The 19,069-nt window shown below is 38.4% G+C and overlaps 1 protein-coding gene across 2 annotated transcripts in view; it reads left to right on the top strand.

The window, feature by feature from the left end:
- The window catches only part of UGGT2 (UDP-glucose glycoprotein glucosyltransferase 2), a 190,019-nt gene that overhangs the window by 45,229 nt on the left and 125,721 nt on the right, over nucleotides 1–19,069 (top strand). For both annotated transcript variants that reach the window (XM_043581775.1, XM_043581784.1), the window contains exons 7-10: nucleotides 1,420–1,492; nucleotides 4,037–4,137; nucleotides 9,893–9,992; nucleotides 12,214–12,274. In XM_043581775.1, coding sequence (XP_043437710.1) covers nucleotides 1,420–1,492; nucleotides 4,037–4,137; nucleotides 9,893–9,992; nucleotides 12,214–12,274 — 335 coding nt within the window. The remainder of the gene's footprint in view (nucleotides 1–1,419; nucleotides 1,493–4,036; nucleotides 4,138–9,892; nucleotides 9,993–12,213; nucleotides 12,275–19,069) is intronic.

Raw genomic sequence — 19,069 nt, 5'->3', positions numbered from 1 at the left:
ATTTAACTCAGTTCATTTTTTTCCCTTTGTATATATGTGTCAGACTTCTAACTGGCCTTCTCTCTGATCTTTGGCCTTCTGTACCTTGACCCTCCCTCCTCCCCCATATAAATTAATGGATATTCTTGACAGTGCTTTCAGATTGAATGCCTTATGCTGAAAATCTGACTTCGTGATACTACTGGTTAAAATCCTTTAGTGGCTCCCCATAACCTCCCTCATAAATTACAGTACCATGGCATTGCAAAGAAAGCTTTCATACTCCAGCCTCTTTCTGCCTTATCACTCTCCCATAGCCTCTCATTTGTACCCTCTGGTTCTGCAACACTAAACTACTATACAGAATAATTTTCTGTTCCCTGGATGCCTCCATGTTTGGCTCCATGCGAAGCCTTTATGACCTCTATAGAGTACTTTTATCCCTTAGCATATGCTGTTTCCTCTTCCTGAAACCTTCCATCTTCTCCCACTTTCCTTTCATCAAAGACTACGCATCTTTTAAAACTCCTATCCATTAGTACCTGTGAGACGGCTGCCTACCGTTGTCTCTGTCGAGGGTGGTTTTCTCCTTTCTACAGTCCATGTGTTGTGTGCTGCTTTCATGAAAACTTTACACGGTGCCTTAAAATTGTCTATTTGTCTCTCTCCTTTCCCCCAACCGGAGTTTCTTTCTTTTGTGTCTCTCTTCCTGGTGTGTATGTGGCAGGAGTCTTAGCAAACAGCCAGCAAATGTTTGTGTGATGAGGGACTAAAAGGGAGGAGAAGGAGGACTAGATCCAAACACCCAGCGCTTTTAGCTGTAGCCCTGAGGTGTGGGCCTTCAGAAGAGAGAGGAGGAGTGTACTTGAGGGGCACTGGTGCACCCCGAAAGCAGCCCCATGCTGTAGGAGGTCACGAGTTCTTGTGACCCCAAGTACCCTTTACATGTACCATTTACCTCCCTGTATGTTGTATTATTTGGTGAGTAATGGAGAAGGAAAGGGAGAGATGACTGTAAAATGTTATATCCTTACTTGTTGAGGCCATGAGTTTGGGTTCTTCCTAAAGATTTCTTGATTATCTTTAAAGGCATTGGAAATATGCATGCATGCTTATATTTGTTAGGGTTTGGCGCTCCTGCCTGGCTTAAGAGCTAAGCCCAGGATTTGTTGCAGCCACTTTGGCTTATCATTCTGGTTATAAAATAGAACTTGACTGTGAAATAATCTGTAAAGCATTTGTTAAATGTTTAACGATCCAAGCCTGTTTAAAAAGAGCACAGTCAGAAATAAAAGCATGTGCACATGCATGTATCAGCTGATGCGTGAAAGAAGAACAAGGTAAAACAAAAGGAATCTAATCTCGCGTTCTTCTAATTTTTTATTACATCTCCCTTTTCCAGTCTGAAAATGTTTTTGTATTGTTTCATTTCCAAAATAGCAGTGACTAATGCTACCGTAGAGGATGGGATTGAAACAAATGAAGTTCAAGGATTTCTCTTCGGGAAACTAAAGTAAGTCTGAATGGGAATGAAGTTCTATTACTGTACCTTAAGTTTGTTCTTAAAGGAATTCAGTGTGCTGTGTTGGCACATGTTTCAGTTCTTAAAATATACATGTAATTGGTTTTATTTATTACAAAAGTAATACATGGCTAATGCAAAACACAAAATTGAAAAATAATCACTAATTTCACATATGATGAGTATGATTAGAAAAATAGGAATTAGAAATGATCAAACTGATCTTTGTCAAAAAAAACAAAACATTAGAGCATCTTTCACAGATCTACTGGGTTAGAAAAATCATGGTTAGTATTGGGTTGTTTGCATGAAGTAATCAAAATTTTTATGTGTCAAAAGAAAATACGTATTTTTCTTAAATTTCTATGTGCAGATTGCCATATCGAAAACCTTTTAATATCTCGTCTTAATCTCATATACACGTATAAGTAACTGTTCAGATATTAAAGTTGTCCCCCCCCTCTTTTTCTGTCTTGCATCACTGATTGGAGACCAAGAATGGGATGGTGAGTGCTCTCTGAATGCTCATGAATGGGGATTGTTGTCGTTTTATATGTGCTTTCCCTTCGTTACAAGAAGGGAAAGTTTGGGGCGCCTGGGTGGCGCAGTCGGTTAAGCGTCCGACTTCAGCCAGGTCACGATCTCGCGGTCCGTGAGTTCGAGCCCCGCGTCGGGCTCTGGGCTGATGGCTCAGAGCCTGGAGCCTGTTTCCGATTCTGTGTCTCCCTCTCTCTCTGCCCCTCCCCCGTTCATGCTCTGTCTCTCTCTGTCCCAAAAATAAATAAACGTTGAAAAAAAAAATTAAAAAAAAAAAAAAAAAGAAGGGAAAGTTTGTGGCTTCATTACAAAGGCAAAATTAATTACAGGTAAAGGACAGTTTTTATTAATAGCTTTAAGTTTTACTTAATATTGCAAGTATTTATAAAGGACACTAAGGTCAGTTCTCCTGGTGAGTAGGTACTCTACAGAGCAGGGGAACGTTTGTGGAGACTGTGCTAATTTATATAGATGACGGAGTTATATTTTAAAGTATTGGCACAGTGGTGTGCTAATTGGCCTTGAAAAGTTCGCGAATCTTGAAAAATGGATTTATTCTAAGTAAGGTATTTAGTAGATAATAATACACTTTTATTCCATTGTCAGCTGTATCTCAGCCTCGTGGAATCCACAGTTCTATTCTTTTTTAAACATAAAACTTTTTATGGGAATAAATTGCACATTCTACAAAAAGCCTTGGGAGCCATTTTTAAAAGAGGAGGTACTCAAAATTAGTTCTTACACAGCTATTCAGTTGATTTAAGCAAAACCCTTTGCTTTGAGGTATTATATGAATAATGTATTTTTGTCTGATTTACATAAATTTAGCAGTGAAATTTAAGATTATTATTAAATATGAAAACCAGTAATATAGCTCTTATAAACTTAATATTGCTCTGTAATTAAATTGATAAAGGAGGGGTTAATTTAGTTCATAGTGAACTGAACTTCCTTTTGGAAGAGGTTCTATTGCCCTTTCACTGTAACAGTTGTAGTCAGTCTTCATTTTTAAAACGTGCCCCCGTGTTGTACTAAAATTGCATAAAATCAACACTGTGGTGTATTTACTTAGTGTTAACCATATGATTAATGCATTTCTGTGTATGTGTTCTGTATATTTTTTCCTCTTTTTAAAATCTTTTTGCTGTTGAAATATGTGTTTTGTGAGTTGTGTTGGTGGTAAGGTTTTTTAAAAAAAAGAATTTAAATCTGAAATGGCATTGTGTCTTGATTTCATGAGTTAGAAAAAAGAAGTTATAGTTTACTTTTTTTAATTTTTGAGAGACAGCACGAACAGAGGAAGAGAGACAAAAGGAAAGAGGGGGGGAGAGAGAGAGAGACTTATGCAGGCTCCACACTCAACATGGAGCCTGATGTGGGGCTCAATCCCACAACCCTGGGATCATGACCTGAGCCAAAAACAGGAGTGAGATGCTCAACCAAATGAGCCACCCATGTGCCCTGAAGTTATAGTGTATATCATATGTATAGTAAAATGTCATTGCTACTACGTTATTATTTGGCATTCTAAAAAGATACCTATATGTGTTTAACATTGGGCAAAATTGTCTTACTGATGATTTTTATAAGTTTCAAAGATGGAACTCTAAAGTTGTATAGGAAGCATTAATGTTTTCCTTATAAAATAGTTTTGTTTTAAATTATAAAGGCAATACTTGTAATTTATAAAATGTTAAAAAGTATAGAATGTAAAAAGCTAATGCTTCTGCCCTCGTCCTTCAATCCCTTTTAGTTAATGTTAACATAGTAACAATTGAGAGTACATCCCTCCAGATTTTGGGTTGTTTCCTATATTTAAAAAAGTGGACATATATACCTCATTATTTTTAAGTTCTGTGGATATAGCTGTATCATAATTTATTATCTGGATGGAACAGGTTTTTGTGTCTAGTTTGAGAAAGTTAATTTCAAAAATATACTGCTTGTATAATTTGTAGTAGGTGATGACAGTTAACATGACTTAATATTCTAATGCAGAGAAAGATATTCAGATCTTAGAGATAATCTGACAGCATTCCAAAAATACCTGATTGAGAGCAGCAAAGAAATGATGCCTTTGAAAGTCTGGGAACTGCAAGGTACAGTACTTCTATAACACAGCATTTTGGTAACTGATCTCTGTTCAATAAGCTTTTATGTAATATGATATATATTATTTCATAGGTAATAGTTAACTGATGTGAATTTTTGTCAAAATTCATATTTAATTAAAAGGCTGTCAAGCAGATCATATGGTTATGTTTATTAGAGTTAAAATTATGTGAAATATAGTTACTTGCTCTTATCATTTTTAAAGTATACACTGATTTATCTTATAGGTTCATCTCCAGTAGTAAATCACATTTCAAGTTGTCTTTAACAGTGATTAAAAATCTTGACTAGTCAGTCCAGGAAATCATTAGTTTTCTTCTGTTTAAAATTTTGATCTTAATAGAACATTGCATATTTCACTGTAGCTTAGAACAGCCTCTGTGCTGACATCCTATAAGCACCTATCTTATGACCAAAATTTAGTTTGAACTGTAACTGCTTTTTGGTTTATTTTCTTTATTACTTGTAATTTTTAGTCAGTCATGGGGACATCATTTTTCTGTGTAATCTATAGTTTCTATCACTCAACTTTTTATTAACAGCTTATTGAGACAGTTGACATACTATACAATTCATCCCTTTAAAATGTACCATTTAACAGGTTTTAGTATATTTTCTGAGTTTTTTTTTTTTAACTGTTCCACAACTTTAGAGTATTTTCATCACCTCAGAAAGTCACGTTCCCATTAACCGTCAACTCCCCATTTCTCCCCAGTTTCTCCAACTGTTGTAGGCAAGCACCATTCTACTTTCTTCTTCAAAATGTTCTCCAAGGATCCCCTAATTTATAAAATATAATTACAGGTGATAATTGTAGGTGATGCTTTTGAAGGCCTATAAACAGAACGTGCGATCTGTTTTAATGGATCTGGCTGATGTCTGTGTCAGATGGATTTCAATGGACTAGAAACAGGAGCTCATGCTAAGACCTCTTTGAAATCATACAGTGAGAGAGAGCACTGTGACTGTGGCAGAGGGCATCAGGAAGGCTGGATTTAGCAAATGTTTAGGAGATGAAAGGAGTCAAAGATGGCTTAAGACATCCAGCTTTGAGCCTGAATAGAGAGAATGTAAAACATGTAAGTATGTTTTCGGGTTGAAGATCGAGTTCCAGAATAAAGAGACTGAAGTGAAATAAATGCATTGCTTGCATTTGATGATGTCATTCAGATGACAGGGTCCAGTAGTGGGCTGAACAGGAAGTCCGTAGTTAAAAGGAGAGGAGTGGAAGAGCTGTGGGCGTCTTAGCATAAAGGTCTTCAAGAGGAGGGGGAGCTGATAGTGCGGAGTGAGCAGCCGGTGCATGAGGGCGGGCCCTGTGGCGCTGGTCCAGGGGTGTGAAGTAGAGTCTGTGAGGAGCACCTGATAGAAGCCAAACAGAGTAGGTTTCCAGGACATAGAGAGTGAGCAATACCTGTGTTCTTTCATTTTATAATTTCTGGCTCAGAGGCAGCGGAATTTATTTACATCGGACCCGTACACGAGTATATAATGTAAGAATACACTGACACGTTCAAACTTTAAAAAAAAAAAAAAAAAAAGCTCCCACATACACATGTATGTTTACTACATTTTATTCATTCTGGAAAACTGTCTTTTATTCTACCTTATATTGTTAGAAAAATAACTTCACATTACCTACTCAATCTGATGTCACTACTGACTAATGGGTTCCAACTGACATTTTGAAAAACACTAGATTCTGAAGATAAGATGAGCTAAAGTAGACGCTGTGTGTCTTCTAAGGATCTTAGGTAAACGTTAAAAAATTAGAAAACCAATGTAAAAATTATGATTGTAATTGCTTTGAAGCAAAGGTAGGTAGGATTAAGAAGGATGTGTGCCAGGAAGACCTGATCTGGTGGGGGTGAGCGCTGGGGAGAGCGAGAGGCCTCCCCAGTGTCAGTAAGTGGCAGCTGATGTGAGATCTCAGGAAGGGTTGGGATAAATTTGGGGGTGGATTATTTAGAGAGAATACAGGGATCATTGTGAGAGGTTGGATAGGGATATGTGATGGAGAAAGATACTAAGAACTGTAAGATCATGGTTTGTCCAGCTGCATGGACAGTGTTTGCTGAGAAGAGGAGAGTAAAGAGGAGCAGATTTGGGCAAAGATGGGGTAGGAATATTACAAACTTAGGATTAAACATGTTGCTTTTGAAGTGTCCAAGTTGTAAAACAGTTAAATATGGGGATCTGGGTTTCTGAGGCTAAGCGTAGGACTTAGATAGCTATCGGTGAGTTAATAGGTATGGACAGTTTAGAACAAAGCAAAAAGTGTTAATAGAATCTGGTAATATATTCATTTGGTTGTTACTTATACTCTATCTGACTTCATAAGTGAGTTTTCAGGGGCTTTCAAATAAGTTGTGCTCAGAAGATTGGTCATGTAAAGGAGAATTACGTTCGTGTTAATAAAAAGTTTTAAAAGACTAGTTGTGCTGTCAAACCTGAGTAGAAGGTGGTAGAAGGATCATCACGACGGTGGATTGACAATGATAAAACTATCAGCCGACACTGTGTCTGGCAAAGTGTTAGGCTGTTTATATACAGTACGATTAATTTTTTAAAAACTCATATGAGGTTAGATCTCTCACTTTTCAGATGAGGAAATCAGGAATGGACACATAAAATAATTAGTCCAAGTTCACGAATATGATAAAGCACAGATCAAGGATATCTAAAATGAGCCTAAATTGTTTCTTCCACACCGCATTCTGCTGTTTCTGAGTATGACATTGTACAGCAGCCAAATGCCATCAGGCAAGATCTTTGATCATCCATTTTCCTCTTTTATAAGTCATTAACACCATTCAGTCATGTGTCGTAGACTCTGGGTATAAAGTTCTCTCTTGTCTAGCAAGAGAGCAGGACGCAGGATGAAAAATGAGAGATGGCTTATGTCTGGGAAAAGACAAGAGCCCAGAATAAGGGTCCTTGCCCAGTTTTATTAGGATCAGAAGGCTTACAAACATGGGGACGGACGTGCACAAAGAGACAATGAATCTGTGAACATTAAATTGTGGATGTGACGGAAAGGGGGTCTTTAAAAATTCGGGGTTAGGGGTTTGGGTTAATACAAAACAAAATCCAGGCACCAGGCAGTCAGGCTGAAGGTTGTTTATGGCAGACGTGAGGCACCACCTCTGTTTATCTTAGCTAGCCTAGGGATGAGACAGGTAGGACAAATAACCTCAGAGTTAACAAGGCACCTTTTCTTTTGTTAATCATCTCCGCTGTGGGCTGCTTCACCTGCAGCACAGCCATCTATATCCCGATTTACCTGTTTACCTAACTTGGTCTTTCTTTCCTGTGAAAGCAGCTTTCTGCTGTGGTACTAAATTGGGGGGGGGGGAGGTGCTTTCACCCTGATATATCTAATCTTGTTTATTTCATATACCTATGTGTTGGGGGGCACCTTTGCACCTCCCTATTCTTGGTTGTCTTCTCAGGTGTGAGCATCCTATGGCTTTGTCCTTTTTTCCTTGTTAACCCATTGGTGTAAGCCCAGGGAATTTCTAAGCTTATTCCCACAGTCATGTAAATAACAATTATGTTTTCTTGCCTAAAAGTGCACATATTCCTAAATATATACCCATGAGTTAAAAATTGTGTTGCTTGTAAATGCCTTTAATAGCAATAGAATAATAAGAAACAGAACATAAAGAATCTTACTTGTAATTTGACTATTCATTTATTCTTTCATCAGTATTTAGTGAGTACCTACTTGTGTATCAGGTCTTTTTCTTTTTTGGTGAGAACATTTAATTTCTACTCTTTGAGCAAATTTCAGTTATGTAATACAGTGATATCAACTCCAGTCACCGTGGTTATACATTAGATCTTCAGACCCTCTTCATTTTATACCCTTTTACCAACCTCGCCTTTTTTCCTCTATCCAGCCCCCAGGCAACTATTCTAATTTGTTTGTATGAGTTTAACTTTTTTTTTTAAACATGTACCTGATACTGTGCAATATTTATCTTTGTTTTCACTTAGCATAATGTCATCCAGGTTCATTGATGTTGTTACAAATGGCAGAATTTCCTCTCTCTTAATGCTGAATAATATTCCATTGTATATGTACACCACATTTTCTCATCCATCAATGGATAGTTAGATTATTTCCACCTTGGCTGTTGTGGATAATGCTGCAGTGAACATGGGAGTCCAGGTATCTCTTTGAGAGACTGATTTCATTTCCTTTGGATACATACCCAGAAGCTGGACCATATGGTGGTTCTAGTTTTAATTTTTGGAGGAATTGCCATGTTTTCCATAGTGGCTATACCAGTTTACATGAGTTTCTTCTGTATTTTGGTTGTTGGTGATAAGTCAGATATATGATTTTCAGATGTTTTGTCCCATTCTGTAGCTTGCTTTTTCACTTTGTTGATGATTTCCTTGCTGTTGCAGAAGCTTTTGAGTAGGATATAGTCCTGCTTGTTTATTTTTGCTTCGCTGCCTTTGGTTTTGGTGTCATATCCAAAAAATCATCACTAAGACTGATGTCAGGGAGCTTATCCCTATATTTTCTTTCAGGATTTTATGGATTTAGGTCTTAAATTTAAGTCCTTAATCCATTTTGAGTTAATTTTTGTGTATTGTATAAGATAGGGGTCCATTTTCATTCTTTTGCACATGAATGTCTAGTTTTCCCAGCACCATTTACTGAATAGAAAGTCAGTGCTTTTTCTTTGTAGGATGTAATAACCCTCTTGCAAAAGGATCTTCGTAAGATAAGGACTGACACATATCCGTTGTGTTTGGTAATTAGGAGATACTCATGAGTACCGATGGCTTTGCTGCAGTGCTGGGGCTGGAAACATGCTAAAGTAGGTTGAGGAAATGTGATTTAAAGTTACTCAGCTAGAAAGTGAATACAGAGCTAGAATTTGAACCTTGGTTGTTAGGCTGTCTATCCCACAGTAAGCTGTGCTAAGAACACCTTTTCCTAACCTTTGATTCCAACTCGATGCACCGTACTGAGAATGCGGAAATGAAACTAGTCTTACTATGTTAAGCTGGTTATTTTACTAGTGTATGGTAAACTAGGATTCTACCTGTGGTGAAACGTTAAAGAGAAACAGTATGTTTCACTATTCAGTAACAAACAGAATCAAGCTTTAAAATCTTTTCTGACTCTTGAACAAAGGGACGAGATTAAGATGACTGCTTCCGACATATTGGAGACTGACTACGTAAGCCACACAGTTTTCTTTTCGTAGAACTTTTGTATCCGGTAAAATACTAAGTTTAGGATTTGATTTTTATTGTCATATAAGGGTAATACATTGAGAGAAAAAGTGAATTTTTGATATGTACTGAGTTAATAAACACATCGGATCTTTCTTAAAGTTCTTTCCAGAATTAGTTCCCCAAAGCTCTTTTTTCCTTCCTCTTGTTATCCTTATCAAAGCTTTTTGTTGCATGTTTTGTTAAACCTTAAGTATAGAAAAAATAGCTTGGCATTAACGTTTCTTTTCATATATCTCTTTTTGAAGTTATACTGTAATTTGTGGAAAATAATAGGTATTAAATGATTAGCCCTTCAAAAATGTGTAAAGCTTACCTTATTTGGACATTGGTGATAGCCTTCTGTTTAAAACTTTTGAAAAATGCTACATGTAAGTGTTAACATGTCTATATAATAAATATGTGGCAAGAAATGTTGAGTAAATTATTTAAATTACCTGGAAATGTCTGTGAAGATCTGACATGATGCTAGATTTTTTTTTCCAGATCTTAGTTTTCAGGCAGCTTCTCAAATAATGTCTACGCCAGTTTATGATGCCATAAAATTAATGAAAGACATTTCACAGAACTTCCCCATAAAAGCCAGGTATGTTAAAGTTCATGGGTTGATTATAGCCAGAACTCTTTCCATTAAATAAACTTTATGAAAATAGCTGATTTCATTTAACATTGTGATATCAACTAATTCTAACAGATACAGTTTTAATGAAAATAGGGCATTTCTTTATTATGCGTGTTGGGTTGTTTTTTGGTTTTTGTTTTTACCAGAGGAAAATACTGGCATGTGCACACATGCGTACACATCCTGAAAAATAGAACTCTTGAATTAGAGGCAAATGGAAAGGAAAAGTAATCTATTAAAGTTGTTTAAACAAAAATAGTGATACAGTAATCCAGGATAAAACTTGTTCAAGCAATGAATAATGAGAGAATATTTTTCTCTTTTCTGGGTGGAGGGTGATGAAAAGTATTATTCTAAATAGATTTATGCCCAGAATATGGCCAGATCATGTTCTTGCCCTTTCAGATTCTAAACAAGTCTTCTTTATGGAATATTTTGTGGAATACTTTTTGCCAGTAGGATACCTAAACGAACTGCTTCCAGAAATACTGATTTTACACTAAACACATCTTGCAGTTTAATAGATAATACATTTGCATGTCTAAAAGTAATCAGTACTTTCACAAAATAACAAAACGCTTATTCATTTGTAGTCTGGTTAGGAATGACAGGATGTGAAATTATAAGCAACCAGTAAAACAGAAAATAAGTTAGCTTCTCTTGAAGACGTGGAGTGTGTGGCTAGCATAGCAGCGTTCTCCTGAGGAGAGGGGAGAGCACCCCTGCATGAGCAGCACCCTCTCTTAGCCCGTGGGTGATCACCAGACCTCTCTTTGCCTCATGCGTTTTGCTGTACATTTATCCACAGTGCAAAGTATTGAATCTTAAATCTAGATATTCGTTCCTTTGTGGGTAAATAACTAGCACATAGTTGGCCAAAAGATAACAACCTTTCTAGGGGACCCTGAAAATAGAGAGATGCACCAACTCAGTTACAGGTTAAGAATCAATATATTGATGACTCTTCTGTTAATTTTAAAGAGCCAAGAATTTGAGAAGTCAGTACTTGCATACTTAAAACTTGAAATGTGCATATGTGTATAAATGTTTAGTTACACTGCTGTTTTTGAAATTACTAGATCAAATACAAATAAAGTAAAATAACTTCAGTGTTAAGAAGATTATTCACTCTTTTGACTGTAAGTCAGTTGCAACTCAAGGTTGTGGGCTAAACTCTGCTCTTAATTTGTGGTTGATCATTTAAAAAGAATGCAAACTATGGTAACACTGCTGAATGGCTAACTTACAGGCTTGAGCATATCTGTAAAGCCACTTGATAGACCATTACTAAATGTTTGTTAAAATATCTGCTAAATGGATGAAAAACTTGTGATACCAAATTATACATTGTAATTCCTCTTAAATGCTGCCAAATTTTAGGAGATAATCTACACTTTTTGTGGGAGTTTTATTTTAAAGCAGAACTCTGCATTAACGGTCTTTTAATTTTTAAATTGTTTGCATAAAACTGACAAATATGTAACTAATTATCCTAGGAGTTATCAAGTCAAATAAATGTAGTTAATAAACTTGTTTAAAAAAATCTCTTTAAGTTATGAGGGAGTTCTAAGTTCTTCAAGAGTGGATATGGAGGAAGTCAGTATTGTTAGTCATTTAGAGCTTACATACTCTGGTAAAGATCCCAGGTTTACCAAAACTCTTTTTTATGTGCAAGTATTTTGAAATTTGTTTGCATTGACACATGTGTCATATTGGTCATTTTATACAAAGTTTCTCTGAATGGGCCAAACAGCACAAAATAGCATTTTCAGTCAAGTATATCTGAAAAGTATCTAGTAGTAAACAAGTTCCGACTGTACCTAATGCATACAGTTGTGCCCATGAACTCTTTTTTTTTTTTAAATTATTTAATTCCAGTGTAGTTAACATACAGTGTCGTGTTAGTTTCAGGTATACAATATAGTGACTCAGCAACTCGGTCCATCACCCAGGTGTGCATGAGCTCCTGTCAGTTTTGAATCCACCTGAATCAGACACAGTCAGACACCCTTGTCAAAGGAGAGCCGTGGTGCCAGTTGTCCAATAGCTACATGGAAATGTGCACTTTTGGTCGTGAAGCATTCTGAGTTTTTAGGTTCTTATCCAGAGTATTATATTATACTGAATTATAGATTGTCCTAAACATTTAAGTAAAAATGAATTATATCAGTATTTTTTTTTCCAGATCTCTGACCAGAGTTGCTGTAAATCCTCTTATGAGGGAGGAAATACAGGGAAACCAAAAGGTTTGTTTGAATTCTTTTTTTAAAAAAATTGACTACACTAATATCAACGATTTTAGACTTTGGATCTTCAGTTTCCATACAGAAAAGAAAATGTTAATTTGTGCTTTTTGATTATTAGGACACTTCAGATTTTCCACTTTTAGATTGTCTACTTTATATAGCTCACAGTCTGTGATAACAGCAAGTCTCCTCTGACTTACATCTTACCTACTTCTTCATTCACCCTATGCTTCGGACCTTCTGCCCACATAGTATGGTTGTCTTTACAGGACAAAGAATAAAGCTGTGAGTTAATTACTCTGTTTCTCATGATCAGTTTTTCTTTAAAAGCTTGTAAGGCCTGAGTCAGGTTTGGACTGCTGGAACATCATTAGAATCCTGTGGCATAAAGGGCACAATTGATCAGTAATTTGATAAGATTCTGCCAAGTGGTCTCTTAAGTCACAGTAAGAACCCAAATGATCCTAGTTGTGTGCTATTTGTGAAGTGCTTCGAACACTGCCTGGCTTCATTACATAGGACTGCCTTGGCTTAAAGAAATACAAGACGCACGGGGTGCTGAACAGTAGGAGTTTGTTTTTCTGACGTAAAAGAAGTCTCAGAGTGAGCAGTTACAGACATGGTTTACTCCTTCTATGGCCACAGCTTTAGACTTCTTATTTGTATTTAAAGCAGAAAGAGGCAGGAAGACGGTATTAAATACCACATTAATCCTCCGTAACACCTTCCTGGAACGCATCACCTGTCTGACTTCCAACTCACTGGCCAGAATTTTGTCCTATGGCTATCTCTAGCTGCAAGGGAGGCTAGAAAAGTAGTGTTCACTTTTCTAGTAACGGAGGTAGCAAAGTGGGTTAACTTAGCCAGGCAACCGTGCCTGTCACACAGAAGCAGAATGAACTCTCAGTAGGTACCAGCTCTTGTGATGGCGGCCAGCAACTACAGCAGTAATAATGAAGGAGTAGATGCATAGTTCACATTTGGAGCACGAGTGTTGGGAACCATCACACATCATCCCTATGTACGATATTCTTTGCCTAGCTTACCACCTGAGAAATTATTGTTTATCCTCCCAAAATGGTTGTGGTATTACTCCTTTCTCCAATTTTCCTAATTGCTCTTACCATTCTTTGAACAGAGTGATTTTCTTATAAAAGCTCCTGTACTAATAGTGAATTTTGTTTGAATAGTGCCACCTGCAGCAGGAAAAGAAGAGAGGGTAGAAAAGGGAGGAGAAATAAAGGATGCCGAAGTTTCAGTGGCTTCACCCAGTCCAGTTTATTTTTTTGCCCATTTAATAGTCCAGAGAGGGTGTTCATGTCATCAGAACATCAAGTTGTGATTTGGGGTCCAAATGCTGGAGGACTTCATGAGGTTACAGAAGAAATACTGTGAGAATGAAAGAGAAGTAACTGGAACTGAAGACCCAGATTTTCTCAGGTAGATCCGTATGACCTCATGATCGCAGGGTGACTGCTAAAGCTAGTTGCTGCAGCAGAGTGGAAGTGGAAGTTGATAGAAATGAGTAGATCAGGAAACTCTGAATCTAGAGGCTTGAATGAGTATGGTACCTGATACAGCCCATTCCCTCAGAAATACCGGTTGAATTGAAAACTGTTGAATGTTTACATGTTATCTGTAATACATTGAATGTTTAGCATTAGGTAGTTTTTTTTAAGTGTTCTAGAGAGAGAGAGAGTATAGGAGTCATTAATATCCCAGTGTATAAAATGGGATCCAGTGATTTCTGTTGGGTCACAGAGTTGGTAAAAGAACCAGAATTTGTGCTCTGATAGACAGTTCATTTCAGGTCAATTTCATAAGCACTTTGAATTTGTTCAGGTGCCAAACATCTTGCTAGGTGATTAGAAAACAAGGTATTTGAGGAGATTGAGAAATTTTGGTGTAGTTTCTTTTCTTCTAAAAATTCTTGAATGACTGCTATTTCCAGAAGAACATCATACAACATTTAGAAAATTGCATTTAATAAAACCAGGTGGGTATGAGGAGTCTAGTGTAAACTGTCATTCCTCTACAGAAATCAACAGGGAAACCTGTCAATCAAGCAAAGCTGAGTTTAATCAACTTACCACAGTAAGGGGGAACAACATTTGGTATAATCTTCTTAGTGTCTCAAAAGACGGATATTATGGTAGATTACTTATGGGTTGTAGGGCTTCTGTTCAAGTGGTTTAACAGTAGTTGAGTATTGGTCAACACAATAGTAATGGTTTTGATGAGTGAACTGTTACAAGCAAGCTCTTTGCCCAGATGAGGTAACTGTTCAGATGGGCAAACCAGACCATTTTGTAGTTCTAGTCCAAGTTTGCCTGGAACTATTTGTTTGTAAGAATTTCCTGAAGCAAATGGTTATTTATTCATTTATAGCTTTATCTTCCTGGATAAGAATTTCCTGTAATAGTTCAGTAATGTCAGTTCAGGTGATCTCTGTTCTCAGTCTCAGTAGTTGAGCTGTAATACATAAGTGGTCCCTGCATTTCTCTCTGGGAGGGCAAGAGAGGACTCCAGAAGTAGACAGTAGCTGGGTAGAAAAGTGGGGAGAGACTATGTTACTTTCACGATAGTACTTTATGACCAAAGGTTTCATATTACTAGTAAATAGAAAGTCATAGGGAAGGACAATTTAAAAATTTAAGATCATTGGTTGGTATATTTGCAGAGGGAAAACATGAAGTATTGAGATGGATTATGTTATTATTCACAAATAGTCACTCTCTTCCCTCTGTCAGAGGAGTCTGCTCCTCTGCCCCTACGATGTTGACTGATACCATGTCACTTGTGACTTGCTTTAACTAATATGAAATGAGCAAATACACATGTCATGTGCGAGCAGCAGCTTTGTGGTTTCGTTGACTTTTGGCTTCTGCACTCTCCCTCTCTCTCCCACCCTCTCTCTCCCACCCTCTCTCTCCCACCCTCTCTCTCCCACCCTCTCTCTCCCTCTCCCTCTCTCTCCCTCCCTCTCCCTCTCTCTCCCTCTCCCTCTCTCTCCCTCCCTCTCCCTCTCTCTCCCTCTCCCTCTCCCTCCCTCTCCCTCCCTCTCCCTCTCTCTCCCTCTCTCTCCCTCTCTCTCCCTCTCTCTCCCTCTCCCTCTCCCTCTCCCTCTCCCTCTCCCTCTCCCTCTCCCTCTCCCTCCCTCTCCCTCCCTCTCTCTCCCTCTCCCTCTCTCTCCCACCCTCTCCCTCTCTTTCCCACCCTCTCCCACCCTCTCTCTCCCTCTCCCTCTCTCTCCCTCTCCCTCTCTCTCCCTCTCCCTCTCTCTCCCTCTCCCTCCCTCTCCCTCTCCCTCCCTCTCCCTCTCCCTCCCTCTCCCTCGCCCTCCCTCCCCCTCCCTCGCCCTCCCTCGCCCTCCCTCGCCCTCCCTCGCCCTCCCTCGCCCTCCCTCGCCCTCCCTCGCCCTCCCTCGCCCTCCCTCGCCCTCCCTCGCCCCCCCTCGCCCTCGCTCGCCCGCCCTCCCACCCTCGCCCTCCCACCCTCGCCCTCCCACCCTCTCTCTCTCCCTCTCTCTCTCTCTCTCTCTCTCCCTCTCTCTCTCCCTCTCTCTCTCCCTCTCTCTCTCTCTCTGCCTCTCCCACATAGAGGCTGCTCTCCTGGTCTGGCACCTGAAATGAAAAAGGCCCTGGGGTGAGCCAAAGATAATTGAAGGTGTGAATATGTGATATGAACAAGAAATCAGTGTTTCCTCTGGGAAGCCACTGAGATTCGGGGATTCTTTATATTAAGAACTTGGATACTGTAATATCAAATATAATTAAGCTTTATACATTACTTTCCCGTTTGCTAAATTGTATTTTATCTTATGCTCCTGAAACTGTTAAACACTGTTTCTATGTTTCAAAGAAATGCAGAATAATGTCTGTTGCTCTATAAAAGGGTGATTTTAGGGCTATTGGAAAAGGTGAAGGAATAAACTAGCTATGGAAATAGGAGAGAAAGGCAGAAGTTGTGGGTTTAGTTCCTGGTACTAGCTTTGAGAAGTTCTCTTTAAACCTCTTCTGTAAAATGTAATTACACAGTTCAGATTAGAATAATCTGTGAGCATATTTTGTAAATATATACAACTATAAGATGGCAGAAATCATGGGAATGTAGTCAAAATGACAAGTTTAAGGTTAGAATTCTTACAGAAAGAGTTATTCTAATATTACATTTAAAAAAGGTCATTCTTTCATTTACATTATCCAGAATTAACATTATGTGTCAATCCTAGTATTTGCTTTATCTTCTCATTTTTTAGGAATTATTTGGATCTTTTCAATTTTAATATCTTTATTTTTTGCATAGTTCAGCATTTTATTACCAACTTAGCTAGGAAGTCTGGCTATGGTTAATTTTATTTAGTTATATCATATTTTTAACTGAAGCTGGCCTAAGTTGACATTTTATTAAGAATATAGTGACTGGTTCCAATAGAAATATGGCTGCAGCCAAATTTAAAGTAGTCCCATTTATTCTCCTAAAAATCATACAGAGCAACAAAGAAAATGAGTAGAATTCATATATAGCGACAAAAAGAATGAAACCACGTTTTCAGCAAAACTATCAGAAGGCAAAAGCCTACAAACTCTCAGTTTTGTGTGTGGTGGAAAATGCCAGCACCAGTAGAACTTAAGTATAAAGCTACAGTTGCATGGAGGGGAAGAATGGAACATGGCAGGAGACCCAGCATGACAATCCCAGCAATCATCAGCAAGTACTCACCCTCAAAGGAGAGGGCTCCACTCTGAGTAGGAACACTGGGGTGGGCAGGATTAAAAACAAGTAGGAGAGGGGCGCCTGGGTGGCTCAGTGTGTTGAGCGTCTGACTCCTGATTTTGGCTCAGGTCATGATCCCAGGGTCTTGGGATTGAGCCCCACATCGGGCTCTGTGTGGAGTCTGCTTAAGATTCTCTCTCTCTCTCCCCCTCTGCCCTTCCCCTGCCCCTGCTCATGCTTGCATGATCTCTATTTCTCATAAAAATTAAAAACACACACACACACATCAGCTGCAGGAGGGGGAAAGAGGAGTCATGTGAAGTGCACGGAAGTGGCAGATTTCAGAAAATCTAGCTGGGGGGTGGGGGTGGGGTGGTTCATCCAAGAGACCAGGTCATCATCCTTTAGTGGCAAAGTGAAGAGAAAAAGTGCCTGGTGATTAGAGCCTCTCAGCTGGGCTAATATTTGAGAATCTGAGGAAGACTGTCTACATTGGGTGACCCAGCTGAAACTGTTGATGACAATAAGGAAACTTCAAAGCAGGAAACCTGGAAGGCTAATTTTGCCTCTTTCACTCCCAAACCATCTCCTCTGCTAATGTCTAGTGTGAGAAAATCTAAGTGATTCAGATATGCTTATCAGAAAGCTAGAACTACTACATCCATGTAAATATCTCCCTGTAAAGGGGGAAAGGAGGAGCAGAATTACACTGTAAATGAAGAAACCTCACTAAGCAGAGGAAGATTGCAACACGACATTCAGATGTGTGCTTGAAAAGCTACTGAAGTCGAGAAGCAACACAGTACAGAATTACAGTGACTCACAGCGAAGATGGGCCGAGAATAGGACCACAGAATGGGAAACCAGAGCTGGGAGGGCTTTGCAAAGATATAGAAAGCAACCATTTCAGAAGTAAAAGCTAAAACTACAAATGGCAGGCACAAGGGAGAATTGAATTTCTAGAAAACCCCATAGAAGACATAGTGGATAGAATTAAGAAATGCAAAGAAAGCAGAAAAGATTCAAGACAGATGATAATTAAAAGGCAGGTAAAGGAAATCCAGCATTCCTATAGTAGAGTTTCTGAAATAGAAAACCAAACAAAGGGACAGAGCAAATGTTTAAAACTGTAATTAAACCATTTTCTGAAATAAAAGACTTGAATCCACATTATTTAAAGGATACACCATATAACTAGGAAAATTGACCGAGAATCATCAAAATAAAGAAAGGCTGTAGGAAAAAAGGAATTATTTGTGCATTTAGCAATAAGGATTATAAAGAAAGAAAACCAGATTGGCATCAGATTTTCAAAAACAGTATTCAACCCCAGAAGACCGTGAAGTTCTGCCTATGGGATTCTCAGAGAAAGAAAAACTGTCCTTCAAACTAGTTCTCAGATAGATATGCATATATAGACTACAAAAAATGTTGAACAACAAGAATTCAGGGAAAGCATGCTCCCTGAGGAATTTCTTCTGATCAAGAACTCATAGAAGATGCTTTGGCAGAAAAACTGCCTAGTTGGACATTGAATGAGTTTATTGTCCAACTAAAACAGACGCAGGTGAGGGAAAGGGCGATGCTGCAGTATATAAATAGCGCCCACTCTGACATAGTAAAATATTGCAACTAATACAAGTAGGGAGGTAGTAAATAGAATAAATTTGCTGACTGCCTTAACGGAGATACTCGGGAATCATGGGAGTGGATTAAAGCTGAAAAATCATGCAGTGGAGCCTAAACATACTTAAAAGTGCACAGTTAGCCACTAATGAGTAGAAAGCTATTGAGTAAAAGTGGGCTGTGCAAGAGCAGGAAGAGTTAAAAACTATTTTTTATAATAGCATCATTAGATACCTTTTAAAGAGCTGAGGGTATTACATGAAGATACATGTGTAAGAGTAGCTAGTGGAACAGAGATCTAAATCTTCCCTTGGAAAAGAACCTAAAAAAAGAAATGTACATGCACCCCCCCCCCCACAATCCATTCATGAATGAATTTTAGAAACACACCTGGAAAGAGTGAATGCAACATGGAAGAATGACAGTTGCAGCTACTCTCTGTCGTATCAACCA

This window comes from Prionailurus bengalensis, chromosome A1 (genome assembly GCF_016509475.1).
Source record: "Prionailurus bengalensis isolate Pbe53 chromosome A1, Fcat_Pben_1.1_paternal_pri, whole genome shotgun sequence".
NCBI lineage: Eukaryota > Metazoa > Chordata > Mammalia > Carnivora > Felidae > Prionailurus > Prionailurus bengalensis.
The sequence above is the reverse complement of the archived record's forward strand: the minus strand, read 5'-3'. Positions and strand labels throughout refer to the sequence as shown.